Source organism: Oncorhynchus keta, chromosome 27 (genome assembly GCF_023373465.1).
Source record: "Oncorhynchus keta strain PuntledgeMale-10-30-2019 chromosome 27, Oket_V2, whole genome shotgun sequence".
Taxonomy (NCBI): Eukaryota; Metazoa; Chordata; class Actinopteri; order Salmoniformes; family Salmonidae; genus Oncorhynchus; species Oncorhynchus keta.
The window spans coordinates 36,227,134-36,244,815 of record NC_068447.1 but is presented as its reverse complement, the minus strand read 5'-3'; the positions used below and the strand labels follow the sequence as shown (position 1 = coordinate 36,244,815).

The 17,682-nt window shown below is 46.2% G+C and overlaps 1 protein-coding gene across 1 annotated transcript in view; it reads left to right on the top strand.

Annotated features, from left to right (window-relative positions):
• Window positions 1-17,682, top strand: part of LOC118360316 (membrane-associated guanylate kinase, WW and PDZ domain-containing protein 2-like) — a 48,386-nt gene that overhangs the window by 4,887 nt on the left and 25,817 nt on the right. Inside the window, 2 exon segments of the mRNA XM_052482262.1 lie at window positions 6,937-7,226; window positions 10,107-10,223. Coding sequence (XP_052338222.1) covers window positions 6,947-7,226; window positions 10,107-10,223 — 397 coding nt within the window. The 5' untranslated portion in view covers window positions 6,937-6,946.

Below are 17,682 nucleotides of genomic sequence, written 5' to 3'. Positions count from 1 at the left end.
AAAACTACTTAAGTAGTACTTTAGAGGATTTTTTACTTATGTACCTTACACCACTGTGTGTACGCAACTAATAAACGTTGATTTGATTTTGATTTGAGTTGAGATTATGAGCAGAGAACTCAGATAAATACAGGTTAAAGTTAATGAAGGAAAGGGCTTAGTGCAGGTGAAGGGTAAGATGTTGTGACAGTGGGTTAGATGTAAGGAATAAACCGGAGGTTGATTTATCCAACAGGCTAGGCTTCCAATAATGTTGATTCAGTTATACAATACCAGCTTGGCAACAGAAACCACTGTGTTCAATCTTTTCAGTGTGTTCAATCTTTACAAAGGCTTTTTAAATGCTTTTACCAGGGGCACTTAAATAGTGTTAATGCCTGTAAATGTGTAGAAATACAGACCTCGTTCCACCAGCACTTGAAAACGTGTTTTGTCTTAGTTTCTCCTCTTTATAATGCCTGAACAAAGTTTTCTGTGATCAGAGTAGATCTTGTCGGGAGAGATAAAGCTGCAGCTATGTATAAAAACACGTTGACATGGATGAAGGGTGGCAGATAGATTGACACTAGAAGCACTGCGATACTCAACAGATCTGACAGTCTCTTCACCGTGAAGGCATTGTGTAATATCACTACAGAGGCGATACCAGGTGAGATACCAGGTGAGATACCGGGTGAGATACCGGGTGAGATATAGGGTGAGATACCGGGTGAGATAGCAAGAAGCATGGGGCTACTGTAGCAGGACTGAGATTGGTAATCAGGACAGGCAATTATGATAGCTTATTGCCTGTGTTGTGTCCGGACCAATGGCCTTTTAAAGTATAGTATATGCTGCTCCAAATGATGCCTGTCTAAATGCTGTCTCCCCCTCGTTTTCTCCAGTCCTGTCCTGATACATCTGCAGAGCGCCACAATTCTTCCATTTTCCAACACACTGCAGAATGTGGAATTCAATTAGCCACTGTCTTAATTGAGGCGTTTTGCTTACATTGTTTTCTTGAAGGTTTTTGAGTATTGTACGCCCTCCAATGTCAATCATAGTGTCTCTTGACTTGTTTTAATTTTTTTTTACTAGACCTTGAATGATTGAACTAAACCCAAGGCCTCATCTGAAACGGTGTTCTCTTTAGTGGGGAACTAATGTTGTGAATAAATTATCACCCTTGAGGTCTAACCTGAACTGAAAGAAGCGGCAGGAAAATTTCACATGAAATTGAAGATATTGCTTGGTTCTAGGGTCTTTCCATTGTGCAGTTTCTCGCTGTTTGGGGTACTGTTTAGGGTGCTGTTTGGGGTACTGTTTGGGGTGCTGTTTCGGGTACTGTTTAGGGTACTGTTTGGGGTACTGTTTGGGGTGCTGTTTAGGGTACTGTTTGGGGTACTGTTTAGGGTGCTGTTTGGGGTACTGTTTGGGGTGCTGTTTAGGGTACTGTTTGGGGTACTGTTTAGGGTGCTGTTTGGGGTACTGTTTGGGGTACTGTTTAGGGTACTGTTTGGGGTACTGTTTGGGGTGCTGTTTAGGGTACTGTTTGGGATACTGTTTAGGGTGCTGTTTGGGGTTCTGTTTGGAGTGCTGTTTGGAGTGCTGTTTGGGGTGATGTTTGGGGTACTGTTTGGGGTGCTGTTTAGGGTACTGTTTGGGATACTGTTTAGGGTGCTGTTTGGGGTTCTGTTTGGAGTGCTGTTTGGAGTTCTGTTTGGGGTAATGTTTGGTGGCATTTATATTACAACGAGAGGGTCATGTAGGTGATATGTGAGTGTGTGATACAGTATGTGACTGTTTGGTTTTGGTTTCATATTAGTATTCAATCCTAGTAACTGCCTAATTTCACAGGAGGAAGATAAATGAACTATTTACAATCCGGTATAGTAAATGGATTGTTTAGTATTCAATGTAAGAAAACAAGCAAGTTGTATGTCCCTTAGAGGTGAAAAGTACATACTTCAAATGGAGAAAAACAAATGCCTGTTTATGCTTTTCATGTTTTCCCTCTATATGTAGCCTGAAGCAGTAGCTATTCATACTTTCTGAATGAAAAAATAACAATCAGATAGGAATGAAGATTGATCTCCAAGAATAGCTTCCACGGGGAGATGAATACGTTAAGGTCTCTGTCAGGATGGACTGGTATGAAATTACCTCTGAAAGACAAGATGGCAGAACAGATCACTGGGAGGAGGAAGTCTGTGAAATAGGATATGTATTGGTCAGCTCTTCCCTCTGCTAAAGGCCAGCATCTTCAATACGGGGTGCTTTTTATAGTGCTAGATATCCTTGAATCTGTATATTGTGTTCTCCTCTGTCAATCCATTCAGTTGCAGTCTGAAGTATTGCTGTTTCTATTTGTATTACGTGTCTTTCAGAGAGTTATCGACTTACCGAAGGATTCTCTACGGAAGTTGAAGTGTGATTTCTTTTGACAGCTCTTGTGTCTTGCAAATTTAGCGTTGTGTTGTTAAACCATCTTTTAACGGGCAGGTTTTCCTAAACTACTGACTTCAGGACAGACACACACATTTTTTCTTTCTTTAAATATTAAAATGTTAAAATGTTCAACATGTTGTATGTCTCTTAGGGCAACTTTGTGACGAACACAACCAGTTGAAAGACATTTCAGTACAATCACACAGCACTAGAGACAAAGTCTAGGGAACTATGCTGTGTTGACTGGCTGTCTCTGTGTGAGAGAGCGGGACTCAGAGGACTCCGCCTCACCAGAGCTGACACTGTTGTCCCTCAAGCTACCGAGATCAAGACAGCAGCTATGAACACCACACCACAGCGGGCATCTCTTGTAAATGTAACCACAGCCAGAGGCTGAGCCATGCAAAACCCAAACATGGGGGAACCAAAATAGCATTTAAGCATATGTAGCTCAGAAGACAGAAATCTTTAGATAGAGCGCTTGGGGTCTCAAAACGTACTTACATTTAATTCAAACATGATGGAGTCAGGGTAATGCGTTCAGAAAGATGAAAAGATGACATATGTCGACGCCAATATCATTTGTCATGCGTTATTGTTTTCTTATACAATGGCATTGTTGAATATTTGTTTCTGGTTGTCTTGAAGGGCATTCTAGAGTGTGCATTCCCTATAACGCACGTCAAATTTGCACAGTAGAATTCAATGGTTATAGTTAATTCTTACATGTTATATGTTTGAGCTACGTACTTTTGGAAGCAAAAGTTGAATTGAAAACATTATTGGCATTGTTGAATTCAATTTTCATAATGGCAAGCTTGGACTGATGGTTAGCTAAACTAGCAAGTATGTTTGTTTGGTTATCACGGCAACTACTGTAGCTACACTACATGACCAAAAGTATGTGGTCACCTGCTCGTCGAACATCTCATTCCAAAATCATGGGCATTAATATTGAGTTGGTCCCCTCTTTGCTGCTTTAAAAGCCTCCACTCTTCTGGGAAGGCTTTCACTAGGATGTTGGAACATTGTTGCGTGGACTTGCTTTCATTCAGGCCCAAGAGCATTAGGGAGGCCGGGCATTGATGTTGGGCAATTAGGCCTGGCTCGCAGTCGTCGTTCCAATTCATCCCAAAGGTGTTCGATGGGGTTAAGGTCAGGGCTCTGTGCAGGCCAGTCAAGGTCTTCCACACCGATCTCAACAAACCATTTCTGCATGGACCTCGCTTTGTGCATGGGGGCATTGTAAGCGGAAACAAGAAAGGGCCTTCCCCAAACTGTTGTTACAAAGTTTGAAGCACAGAATCGTCTGTAATGTCATTGTATGCTGTAGCATTAAGATTTCTCTTTACTAGTGGCCTAGCCCAAACCACGACAAACAGCCCCAGACAACTATTCCTCATCCACCAAACTTTACAGTTGGCACTATGCATTGGGGCAGGTAGCGTTCTCCTGGCATCCACCAAACCCAGATTCGTCCGTCGGACTGCCAGATGGTAAAGCGTGATTCATCACTCCAGAGAATGCGTTTCCAATGCTCCAGAGTCCAATGGCGGCGAGCTTTACACCACTCCAGCCAACGCTTGGCATTGTGCTTGGTGATCTTAGGCTTGTGTGCGGCTGCCTGGCCATCGAAACCCATTTCATGAAGCTCCCAATGAACAGTTCTTGTGCTGACGTTGTTTCCAGAGGCAGTTTGGAACTCAGTAGTGAGTGTTGCAACAGAGGGCAGACATTTTTACACGTTACGCCCCTCAGCACTGGTTAGTCCCATTCTGTGAGCTTGTGTGGCCTACCACTTCGCGACTGAGCCGACGCTGCTCCTAGACGTTTCCACTTCCCAATAACAGCACTTACAGTTGACCGGGGCAGCTCTAGCAGGGCAGAAATTTGACGAACTGACTTCTTTGAAAGTTGGCATCCTATAACGGTGCGACATTGAAAGTCACTGAGCTCTTCAGTAAGGCCATTCCACTGCCAATGTTTGTCTATGGAGATTGCATGGCTATGTGCTCGATTTTATACCCCTGCCAGCAACGGGTGTGGTTGAAGTTGCCGAATCCACTCATTTGAATGGGTGTCCACATACTTTTGTATATATAGTGTATCTAGTAAACTTGCTAGCTACTTCAGTGGATGTTGAACACATTTCTACTGGCAAATTAACACATTTCTCACTGCAAATGTGTTAAATTATAGGGATAATCAACTTGGTGCTCTATGCGTTCTCTGGAAAATAATGCAACTCCGTGGAAGGTCAGTTCCACTCCGCTAGTGTGTCGTGGAACACACCTTCCATTTTGTTCACTATTTTCCATAGAAAGCATAGCCCCTCGTTGATTATCCCTTACATGTGGCATTAGATTGTGTATGCCTTGTTTCATGCTCATTCTGTATTTGGTGCATGTGTTTTATTGATTGGGGGTCTCTTTGTTTGTATGTACTCTGTGTGTGTGGGTGGAAGGATGTATGGTTGGGAGGTTCAGCTGCAGAAGGTCTCACAGCAGGACAGAAAGAGAGGGAGTGTGCAGAGAGGACAATTAGCGATCAATTAAGAAATAAGCAGAATAGTCTTACAGATTTTTTTCTCTGGAAACAGTACCTACTCATGATTTTGCTCTTTTATCAAGTCAATTCGCAGACTGGATGAACAGAGGCATAGTGATGAGATGTTTCAAATAAAACAGAACTCATTGGCCCCCATAGAGCAGACCAGACTGTAACCAAGCTCTGGCTCCTGTCGCCCTGCAAGGTCAAACCGGCGACTCCACTGCCAACCCCAGGCTGTGTGGTGCCTCTCTTTCTCTCTCTCTCTCTCTCCCTCTCTCGCTCTCTCTCTCTGTGTCTGTCTCTCACTTTCTCTCCCACTCTCTCTCCCCCTCTCCCCACACCCACGCTCTCTCTATCCCACCTCTCCCTCCGCCGTCTCTCCTCCCCCTTCACTACCCCTCCCCCGTCCTATCAGCTGTGGCGCCACCAGCCAGGGGAGAGGGAGGAGATGAGATGGAAGATGGAGGAGGATACATGGCTGATCAACCAGCCAGTCAGTCAAGAGGAAGTGATTAGGCGTGTCCCTTCCTCACACTATATAAATTACCGTCATTAGGTGTGCTGGCCCTGGGCAGGTGGTCCTGGGGGAGACCCTGCTGTCCTCACTTCCTCTGCTAAAAGCCAGTCTTCCTGTCCCTCCATCCCCTCCATCCCTGGGTCACTAAGTCACCGCATGTTAAGGTATCAACACAGGGAGCCTTCTGTGATAACAGAGAACTCATTATTAGGACAAAAAAATAATTACACAGTGCTTAAACATATCAACTTTTGTTCTCCCTGCCTTTCATTATATGCCAGTCCCTCAGTACCGTGTGTCTCGCTTAAAATCTTTATGTTTGGTTGTCTCACAGTCTTTCATCCATACACCTACCCCATCCGTCCCTGTGTTGGGTAAGTGTAACGTCTCTTTGTCTCTAAGATCGGTGTGTCTCCCGTGTAACATTCTGGCAGCACTGCTCCCATCCTGTCAGACCGAGGCACTCTCTCTCAGTCACGGTGTAGGAGCACCTGCCCTCTCTCACTGAGCCGCCCACCTGCCACTTCACTGGCTCTCAACAAAGACCTTTTTAAAATGCAACTGTTGGAAGAGGCATCAAACTCAACTTACAATGCTGTTCTTTTGGAATTCTAGACATCATGCAATTCACAGTGCAACAGTGCAACATGTCCAGTGCAACACGTCTGTTTTGACTGCGTACTCATTTCCATAGGCTGCAATATCTGATTGGAAAGCAAACGTTTCCTCGGCAGGAGTTTCAGTGAACATGGAATAATCATGATTCTTCATGTCTGGAAAGAGGATTTCTAGAAGTATTTTACAGTAAATGCAATTCTTAGTCGATATAATTGAGACACAACAACATTTTACTGTCAATTTATTTCAGAATTTTCTGTTTGTATTGAATTACCCATATCCATAACAGGCATTCATTTACAGTACCCTATGAGGTCTCCCTGGCAACAGACTAGATCTTTCCGTCAGACTGCCACGATGGGAATATACCTACCCGTATGTTTTGTGTGTTTATGTTGCATATTGTGTATATACAATAGAGAAAGTGTTCCATTGAGGTAAAGCAGCATCAGTATTGAGTGTGACAGTTGAGCGCTTGACAGTTTGTTTACGGTATTTCAGTTCGACCCACGGTCAAGTACACAGTGTTTGTATAACACACACACAGTTTCCATGTCATTCTGCTTCACATGCAGGTCCTCTGTGCTAAAGGAGAGAGTGCTTGAACTCAGCGCAGTCCTTTTACTGCAGTTGTTTTGTATTGAAGATATGCTATGCTCTTTACATTTTCAGTACCTTGGGAAAAGGCAGGTTAATGAAATCCTCAGACATGAAATCACACCTTAATAACATGATTGTGTCAGTGACACTGTCTTCCCTGTTTCTGTCTCGCACCCTCTCTCACGCTCGCTCTCTCGCTCTCCCTCTCTCTCCCCTCCCCTCAGCTCTTTTGCTATGTCTAAGGCAGCCGTGAGGAAGCTGCACTGGCGCTCCAAGATCCAGGAGAGCTTCATCCCCCTGGTTGGTTCCTCTGGGGAACTGGGGTTGGCGGTGGGTGGCGGAGCTGACTATGGAGAGTTCCCATTCGTCACCTCAGCCCCCGGGGGCGGGTTCACAGTGGGCGACATCATCCTAGAGATTGGGGGTACCCCTGTGTTAGGGATGACACTAGGAGATGTCCGGGGGGTCCTTAACTCCTGCCTCCATCCCATCCGCATCAAGACGGTCTCACCAGGTACTGTATGGCTCGGTATGGTAACTTACTCCTTGGTCTGGGGACACATTGTGAATGCTGCTGCCTGATCCGTCAATCTCTTAAATCGTTGTCCACCCCAACTTCTCCTTCACGTGATAACACCTCCCTTAGGCAACTCATAGAATAACACGCTTCTCCTTCACGTGATAACACCTCCCTTAGGCAACTCATAGAACAACACGCTTCTCCTTCACGTGATAACACCTCCCTTAGGCAACTCATAAAACAACACGCTTCTCCTTCACGTGATAACACCTCCCTTAGGCAACTCATAGAATAACACGCTTCTCCTTCACGTGATAACACCTCCCTTAGGCAACTCATAGAACAACACGCTTCTCCTTCACGTGATAACACCTCCCTTAGGCAACTCATAGAATAACACGGAATAACACGCTTCTCCTTCACGTGATAACACCTCCCTTAGGCAACTCATAGAATAACACGCTTCCCAAGTGGTTATCCAAACATAGCTCAATAATCACTGATACTGGAAAAACAAACTTGACAACAACTGAGTCTAACCAGCAGAGTTTGCTGGCCCAGAGTACATAGCACCTCTGGACGTAATTTGTGAACCGAGTGTGCACTGACTTTATACGTAGAATCACATGAAAAATGTCAGCAGTCAGGGCCTCCTGGGTGGCGCAGTGGTCTAAGGCACTGCATTGCAGTGCTAGCTGTGCCACCAGAGACTCTGGGTTCGAGCCCAGGCTGTGTCGCAGCCGGCCGTCGGGTTCGGGAGGGTTTGGCCGGTAGGGATATCCATGTCTTATCGCGCACTAGCGACTCCTGTGGCGGGCCGGGCGCAATGCAAGCTGGGGAACTGGTCGTCAGGTGCAAGGTGTTTCCTCCGGCTTGGTTGGGTTGTGTTTCGGAGGACGCATGACTCTCGACCTTCGTCTCTCCCGAGCCCGTACGGGAGTTGTAGCGATGAGACAAGATAGTAACTACTAAAAACAATTGGTTACCACGAAATTGGGGCGAAAAAAGGGGGTAATGTCAGCATTACCCCCTTTGTGGGCGGTCCCGAAAACACAGTGTGTGGAGAGAGGGAAGTGTTCAAATTCACGATGACACATGTGACAAGGAGTCCAGAGAGGGCTGTGCTGATGTGACGATATAGTTGTCTATCACCCTAGAGGGGCCTTGGAATTTATAGAGGGGGGTGGGGTGACGGATGTCTTTGTTGGGTCTGAACGGAGCAATATGTCAGCACTATGTCACCTGACCGTGGCTCCCCATGGCCTTGCTGGGGTAGATTGATGGCTAAATCGCCAGCAGGACTGTAAATGGGGCCCTTTAATTCTGGTCCCTCTGCCGCTGGTACATCCATAATCATTCTGAGAGCCAGGCGGTCAGGCCAACCTCCCTACCTGGGTATTCCGACTGCATGTACTTTGAACAAAGATGGATGGGCTGAGCTGTAATGTGCTCCTGTGCTGTAGGCATACACCTCCTCATTTCTCCTCCCCCTCATGCTCCTCCTATGCCCCCCTTCCCCCTCCTCCACCTCCGCCTTCTACACATCCTCCTTCCGCCTCCTCCTCCACCTTCTCTTCCTCCACAATCCAGGCTGTCATGGACACCATAGTGTTTTCAGGCTTTCCACCACTAATGATATGATATGAGACTAAGTAAGTGTGGCAAATGATCCCTTCATTATATCTGTGTGACACACAAGGATTAAAGGGCTTGTACCAACCCTGTCCATGTTTTGACAGACAAACACTATCATTACTGTCTATGATGACCTTGAAAGCGGATGTGTAGGACAACACCTTACTTAATTGTGAGTGATGTGCCGTGTTGTGTTGTGGTGAAGCTGTGTTCATGGATGTACATGGATGGCTCTTGTCTAGTGCATCCTGTTGTTTCTGTGAAAGCAACATAGCTCTGTGAAAGCAACATAGCTCTGTGAAAGTAAGCACTCCAGTTCATTTTACTCACAGTGTATATGGCAACATTAGTCTGATGTATTTATTTTATATTCATAAAGCACAATGCTGGACAGCTGCCAACAAAAGCCTCTCATTATTTCTCCCAGGAAGCTGCAGGCCCGGGTCTTGCGCATCATACTGACCATATGTGGCGGATCATGTGTGGTTGTAGGAGACGACCTGTGCTATTCTATTTTTTATTACAGAGACGTTTTAATAGCAGCGCAGCGGATTCAATCTGCACTCACATCTGGTCCCAGCCTAGAGCCCAGCCACTTTACCAGAGACAGAGGGTTGGGAAGCAGAGTAGCAGCAGGGGCAGGGAAGGAGTGGACGTGGTGGTCGTCTGTCAGTGTGACGAGCAGGGAAATGCTCTCAGGCCATCCATAACACCAAGTGACTTGTCATCAGAGGCCATCAAGCACTTGAGATTAAACGAATAGATCAGAGAGTGAAATAAGTGCCTGGGCCAAAAGCCCAGCCTGCTGTGTGACAGCACCACACCACCTCTGTGTTATTAGGCTATGCATGAGAGGCCGGGAAATAATATATTATGTACTCGGGATGACTGATAAGGTGTTAAGAAGGAGATGTAGAGGGAGGGATTGAGAGGGAGAGAGAGGGAGGGATTGAGAAGGAGGGGGTTGGAATGATATAGGGGTAAATCAAAGCTACTGTAGCAATACAGTCTGGGGAATGTTGGCTTGTCACTCCTTTTGACAGGGTATACAAATATTTACACAACTCCTCAGTTTTTGACTGTTGCGCTGATTTAGCAAGTTCTCTCTGTCTCTCTCTCTCTCTCTCTCTCTCTCTCTCTCTCTCTCTCTCTCTCTCTCTCTCTCTCTCTCTCTCTCTCTCCTCTCTTCCCCCCTCTTTATGTTTCTCTCTCCTCTCTCTCCCTGTCTCTGCCCCTCAGGCTCTGCCTTGTGTAAGGACCTCAGGCTGTATCTGAGTAAGTGCTTCACTCCAGGCTCCATGGACAGCCAGCTTCAGCAGGTCATCCGGGAGAACCTCTACCTCCGAGCAGTGCCTTGTAAGTCCCATGACGCTGTGCCCAATACCTCTCCCTCTAACTGTGCCCTCTACCTCTCCCTCTAACTGTGCCCAATACCTCTCCTTCTAACTGTGCCCAATACCTCTCCCTCTAACTGTGCCCAATACCTCTCCCTCTAACTGTGCCCAATACCTCTCCCTCTAACTGTGCCCTCTTCCTCTCCCTCTAACTGTGCCCAATACCTCTCCCTCTAACTGTGCCCTCTACCTCTCCCTCTAACTGTGCCCAATACCTCTCCCTCTAACTGTGCCCTCTACCTCTCCCTCTAACTGTGCCCAACTGTGCCCTCTACCTCTCCCTCTAACTGTGCCCAATACCTCTCCCTCTAACTGTGCCCTCTTCCTCTCCCTCTAACTGTGCCCTCTTCCTCTCCCTCTAACTGTGCCCTCTACCTCTCCCTCTAACTGTGCCCAATACCTCTCCCTCTAACTGTGCCCTCTACCTCTCCCTCTAACTGTGCCCACTACCTCTCCCTCTAACTGTGCCCTCTACCTCTCCCTCTAACTGTGCCCAATACCTCTCCCTCTAACTGTGCCCTCTACCTCTCCCTCTAACTGTGCCCAATACCTCTCCCTCTAACTGTGCCCTCTTCCTCTCCCTCTAACTGTGCCCTCTACCTCTCCCTCTAACTGTGCCCTCTTCCTCTCCCTCTAACTGTGCCCTCTACCTCTCCCTCTAACTGTGCCCTCTTCCTCTCCCTCTAACTGTGCCCTCTACCTCTCCCTCTAACTGTGCCCTCTACCTCTCCCTCTAACTGTGCCCTCTACCTCTCCCTCTAACTGTGCCCTCTACCTCTCCCTCTAACTGTGCCCTCTTCCTCTCCCTCTAACTGTGCCCTCTTCCTCTCCCTCTAACTGTGCCCTCTACCTCTCCCTCTAACTGTGCCCTCTACCTCTCCCTCTAACTGTGCCCTCTACCTCTCCCTCTAACTGTGCCCTCTACCTCTCCCTCTAACTGTGCCCTCTACCTCTCCCTCTAACTGTGCCCGCTACCTCTCCCTCTAACTGTGCCCTCTACCTCTCCCTCTAACTGTGCCCTCTACCTCTCCCTCTAACTGTGCCCGCTACCTCTCCCTCTAACTGTGCCCGCTACCGACCCCTGTTGCTGTAACTTGCGAGTCCCCGTTAAGTCCTTGGCAGCTATGCCCCCTAAATCCGTTGGGATGCTGTAATTGTGAGCTGCACCTCTGTATCTGTTCCAGAGGCTGTAACATGGGTATATAGTAGTGATGTTGACCTGCAGTAAGATGAGTCCATTATAGGTTAGTAAGTACTTTTTAATAATAGAAATAGGAATTAGTATCTCTATGCTCATTACATATCTGGACATCGCATCTGAACATTTAAACACTTCAACAAGTCCCTTATCTAATACATTCATTTAGATTTAGAGTAGACCTACATGGCTGGCACTATGAAAACACTGTTAATTGGTGTGCGATCACAATCAGAGCTGGGAAAGCTATTTTTGGCACCTCCGTGTGTAAATATATGCACATAGGCCATGTGTTGAGTGGATTTAACTCGTGATTTGTCAACCCTGGCTTCATCAGTCAAACATTCAATTACAAGTCAAGTTTAGGTGAGAGAAAGCACCTAGAGGAATATTCCCCAGGACATTTCCATGGCAACTGTCTGTATTGTTACACTGTTATATACAGTGTGGCAGTTAATCGCCAGGCTTGCATCGGTAGCTCTTTCTGTCTTAATTTTATGCTATTTCACAGGTTCATGTCTGTTATCTCTTTCTTGTTTGGTTACATATTAATTTTCTCTTTATTTTGTATGCGTTTTCATCTATTTATATAGTTAACCTCAATTAATTTGTTCAATGATAATGATTTAAAGTTGCCTAAAACATTTGAAGCAAAGACTTCTGGGTATACAGTGCGTCGGTTGCTCTCTCAATCCTCTCTCTAAAGGCCAGAGTGATGTCATTGTGAGAGTGGACTGGAGAGGACTATGGTGTGGATTTCTGTGAAGCTCTTATTTTGGTGTCATATCACTGACTGGTGTAATATCTGTCTGATAGGTTTGGCTTGTGTCATGTTGTCTCTCTTAAACTGTCATTAGTCTGCCTTGCGGGCTGGCCACAGACCACTCTGGCCGGCCATAGCCTGGCCAGCCCACGGCGATGGGGAGTTTGGCGCTAATCTCTTGTTTAGCCAGGAAGTAGGTCATGTGGAACAGTCTGCCAGACCAGTCAGCCTCTCCACCACGTCTCTCTCACACACACACACACATGCAGGTTAAAACTCACGAGAATACGCAAGAAAACAACAAAACATTCTGTGTCTTTGAGCTTTGAACATTGAGACCTACAGGACATCCACATAAAAGAGGCATACACATTCTCCAAGCCAAAGTCCTTTTACATAACAATTCCATTGGTCCAGTTTGTAATTAGATGGGGGGTAGAGGTGATGGATCAGTCTGATCTTTAGTCTGTAGCATCTGTACTATAAATATGTCCAGCATTTATGGATTATGGATTAGAGAGCCTTGTGTACAGCCGCCCTGGCGCAGCTAGACCCGGGTGTGGATAGACTTGTGACACAACTTCCTGCCTGGCTCTCTAAGTTGGAGTGACAGCGAGGCGGCACGCTCATCCCCTGGCTGTGTAATCCTCTGATCTGCAGGAGATGGATGACACAGTAAGATGCCGCTGCTCTCCCGCTCTCCCTTCTATACCAACATAGACCAACACTGTAACAATGTCGAAATCCTAGTTTAGCCCACTTGCAAAAACACGAGCAAGTCAGCGCAAGTGACACTCTTGTATTACTTCCTGATATACATCTCTGCTTCTCCTAATATTCCAGGACACAAACAACCTATTGGGGGAATGAAATGTGTTATTTACACACATGTAAAAGCGTTGAGGTAAATGAAGCTAGTTAGCAACTGTAGATCACAGACGGGGGTGATTGGTGTATCAGTTGAGTCAATCTGAAAGCCTCTTATGTACTTTGCTAGGCCTGATTTACTGTCTCAGATCAATATGTTTTTAAGATGAGGTGGCAAACCGTGGCCTAGCTGGCAGTTAGCAGTGGATAATAAGTTGTATCCTATTATATTCATGTTTTTTTGGATGTATTGCCTTTTTAAATTAAGTGGTTCATGTTTATAATATTTTATTTTGAAATATATGCAAAAGGGAAAATGTCAATTGCTATTTGGACAAAGTCAGTGTGTGGATATCCTCACTGTATTTGTCTTTGGTTCTTAGAAGACCTGAGAAATAATGGATGTGCATTTTGCTTTGAAAGTATCTCAATCCCCTCGCTATTTAAAACATACTGTGTACTCTACTCTGCATTATGTTGCCCCTGGCAAGAAATATGTTTACACACAGTGACTCTCCATAAGAGCATGACATGAATTTTTTTAACGCTAAACAGAATGAAGTAAATGCAAGTCATTTATCAATCATTTCGAGGCAGAATTAAATGAAAAGCAGACGTGCCTCGGGGGAGGACGGGCCTCGGGGGAGGACGGGCCTCGGGGGAGGACGGGCCTCGGGGGAGGACGGGCAGTAGACAGCTACCTAACGTCTCTATGGGTTGTTGTGGTGCATCCAGTCATTAGACAGAGACACAACATTATCATAATTCATTTGGGAATTACATACCACACAGTCTCTTCTAGGAACTATTTGTACGTAAAGAATGGAGTGATCTCCATGAATTCTAAATGACTAACATATAAAAAACTGTTGTATTATTTACATTATTTTCCATTTGGTATATGTTGGCCCGTAGTGATGTTGGCCTGTAGTGATGTTAGCCTGTAGTGATGTTGGCCAGTAGTGATGTTAGCCTGTAGTGATGTTGGCCTGTAGTGATGTTGGCCAGTAGTGATGTTGGCCTGTAGTGATGTTGGCCTGTAGTGATGTTAGCCTGTAGTGATGTTGGCCTGTAGTGATGTTGGCCAGTAGTGATGTTGGCCTGTAGTGATGTTGGCCAGTAGTGATGTTGGCCTGTAGTGATGTTGGCCAGTAGTGATGTTAGCCTGTAGTGATGTTGGCCTGTAGTGATGTTGGCCTGTAGTGATGTTGGCCAGTAGTGATGTTGGCCTGTAGTGATGTTGGCCTGTAGTGATGTTGGCCAGTAGTGATGTTAGCCTGTGGTGATGTTAAGCCTGTGGTGATGTCAGCCTGTAGTGATGTTGGCCTGTCGTGATGTTAGCCTGTAGTGATGTTAGCCTGTGGTGATGTTAGCCTGTAGTGATGTTAGCCTGTAGTGATGTTGGCCTGTAGTGATGTTGGCCTGTAGTGATGTTGGCCTGTGGTGATGTTGGCCAGTAGTGATGTTAGCCTGTGGTTATGTTAGCCTGTGGTGATGTTAGCCTGTGGTGATGTCAGCCTGTAGTGATGTTGGCCTGTAGTGATGTTAGCCTGTAGTGATGTTAGCCTGTGGTGATGTTAGCCTGTGGTGATGTTAGCCTAAGGTGATGTTAGCCTGTAGTGATGTTAGCCTGTAGTGATGTTAGCCTGCAGTGATGTTAAGCCTGTAGTGATGTTAGCCTGTGGTGATGTTGGCCAGTAGTGATGTTAGCCTGTAGTGATGTTGGCCTGTAGTGATGTTGGCCAGTAGTGATGTTGGCCTGTAGTGATGTTGGCCCGTAGTGATGTTGGCCTGTAGTGATGTTAGCCTGTAGTGATGTTGGCCAGTAGTGATGTTAGCCTGTAGTGATGTTGGTCTGTGGTGATGTTGGCCAGTAGTGATGTTAGCCTGTGGTGATGTTAAGCCTGTGGTGATGTCAGCCTGTAGTGATGTTGGCCTGTCGTGATGTTAGCCTGTAGTGATGTTAGCCTGTAGTGATGTTGGCCTGTAGTGATGTTAGCCTGTAGTGATGTTGGCCTGTAGTGATGTTGGCCAGTAGTGATGTTGGCCCGTAGTGATGTTGGCCTGTAGTGATGTTAGCCTGTAGTGATGTTGGCCAGTAGTGATGTTAGCCTGTAGTGATGTTGGCCTGTAGTGATGTTGGCCAGTAGTGATGTTGGCCTGTAGTGATGTTGGCCTGTAGTGATGTTAGCCTGTAGTGATGTTGGCCTGTAGTGATGTTGGCCAGTAGTGATGTTGGCCTGTAGTGATGTTGGCCAGTAGTGATGTTGGCCTGTAGTGATGTTGGCCAGTAGTGATGTTGGCCTGTAGTGATGTTGGCCTGTAGTGATGTTGGCCTGTAGTGATGTTGGCCAGTAGTGATGTTAGCCTGTGGTGATGTTAAGCCTGTGGTGATGTCAGCCTGTAGTGATGTTGGCCTGTAGTGATGTTGGCCTGTAGTGATGTTGGCCAGTAGTGATGTTGGCCCGTAGTGATGTTGGCCTGTAGTGATGTTAGCCTGTAGTGATGTTGGCCAGTAGTGATGTTAGCCTGTAGTGATGTTGGCCTGTAGTGATGTTGGCCAGTAGTGATGTTGGCCTGTAGTGATGTTGGCCTGTAGTGATGTTAGCCTGTAGTGATGTTGGCCTGTAGTGATGTTGGCCAGTAGTGATGTTGGCCTGTAGTGATGTTGGCCAGTAGTGATGTTGGCCTGTAGTGATGTTGGCCAGTAGTGATGTTGGCCAGTAGTGATGTTAGCCTGTAGTGATGTTGGCCTGTAGTGATGTTGGCCTGTAGTGATGTTGGCCAGTAGTGATGTTGGCCTGTAGTGATGTTGGCCTGTAGTGATGTTGGCCTGTAGTGATGTTGGCCAGTAGTGATGTTAGCCTGTGGTGATGTTAAGCCTGTGGTGATGTCAGCCTGTAGTGATGTTGGCCTGTCATGATGTTAGCCTGTAGTGATGTTAGCCTGTGGTGATGTTAGCCTGTAGTGATGTTGGCCTGTAGTGATGTTGGCCTGTAGTGATGTTGGCCTGTGGTGATGTTGGCCAGTAGTGATGTTAGCCTGTGGTTATGTTAGCCTGTGGTGATGTTAGCCTGTGGTGATGTCAGCCTGTAGTGATGTTGGCCTGTAGTGATGTTAGCCTGTAGTGATGTTAGCCTGTGGTGATGTTAGCCTGTGGTGATGTTAGCCTAAGGTGATGTTAGCCTGTAGTGATGTTAGCCTGTAGTGATGTTAGCCTGCAGTGATGTTAAGCCTGTAGTGATGTTAGCCTGTGGTGATGTTGGCCAGTAGTGATGTTAGCCTGTAGTGATGTTGGCCTGTAGTGATGTTGGCCAGTAGTGATGTTGGCCTGTAGTGATGTTGGCCCGTAGTGATGTTGGCCTGTAGTGATGTTAGCCTGTAGTGATGTTAGCCTGTGGTGATGTTAGCCTGTGATCAAATATAATTTGATCATGACAACTTCTGACTCCTGTTCTGTCTTTGACTGACAGCTGTGTCTTGGTGTTGATAAGAAGCTCTGCTTAATTACCCCTCTACTCCTAAAACTCCTCCTATCTCTCTCACTCTTTCTCCCTCTCTCTCCCTCTCTCCCCTGGCCCATGGGATCAGTGGGGGGCCTGAGGGGAGACGCATGGAGAAATATGTCAATAATCCCAGCTATCTCCTGCTGACATGTCATATATATCTCAGAGGAGGGCATTGGTAATGAGTCCTAGCCACACACACACACACACACACACACACACACACACACACACACACACACACACACACACACACACACACACACACACACACACACACACACACACACACACACACACACACACATGCGCACACACACACACACACACACACACATTTCCTACTTCCTCAGAATTAGCATTAATGAGTCTACTCTGTCCTGAGGGGAGGAGAATAATTCTACACACGTCAGAGGCCATCAGGAGATTTGCTATCAGATGTTTTATTAGAGACAGAGCCTCATCTTCTGTTGCTGATTGGGACGTATTACCTCGCTCTAACAGGGTATGAAGAGGAGAGGCAGGCAGTGTTGTGTGTCTTTGTGTCATTGTCATTGTAGTGTGGAGTGCTGTGCCCTCCCTGATGGTGAGACAGCAGTGCATTAATCATATGTTTTATGGAGTAACTGCGTTTGACTCCCTCCTACTGGCCCCACTCTGCTATGATACAGTATGTGGTCCTCCAGGAGAAGGAGAAGGACAGGAATTTGACCGTAGCTTGTTGTTCGGAGGGGATTCATTTCAGACTGAGGCCTGATTAGGGTTTCTTTTGGAAGGTTTACAAGCAAGTTTCACCCATGCTGACATGTAACAAGTAAGTAATTGATTTAACCCCTTACACTCGTGGGAATTGGCATATATGGATGGGGCTATATGAAATGTTTCTTACAGAAGAAATATGGAAAGCATATGCATAACCATGGTAGCTATTAAACCTAGGGTATAACGCCATGACATCTTGTAGCTCCACATCTAACATAGTGATCATAAATGTTGGCACTGTATATTACACAAGTTTTATGATATGAAATGTGAAATGCACATTTGGACTCACGGGTGTTTGGCTTGCTTGTATGACATCAAAAGC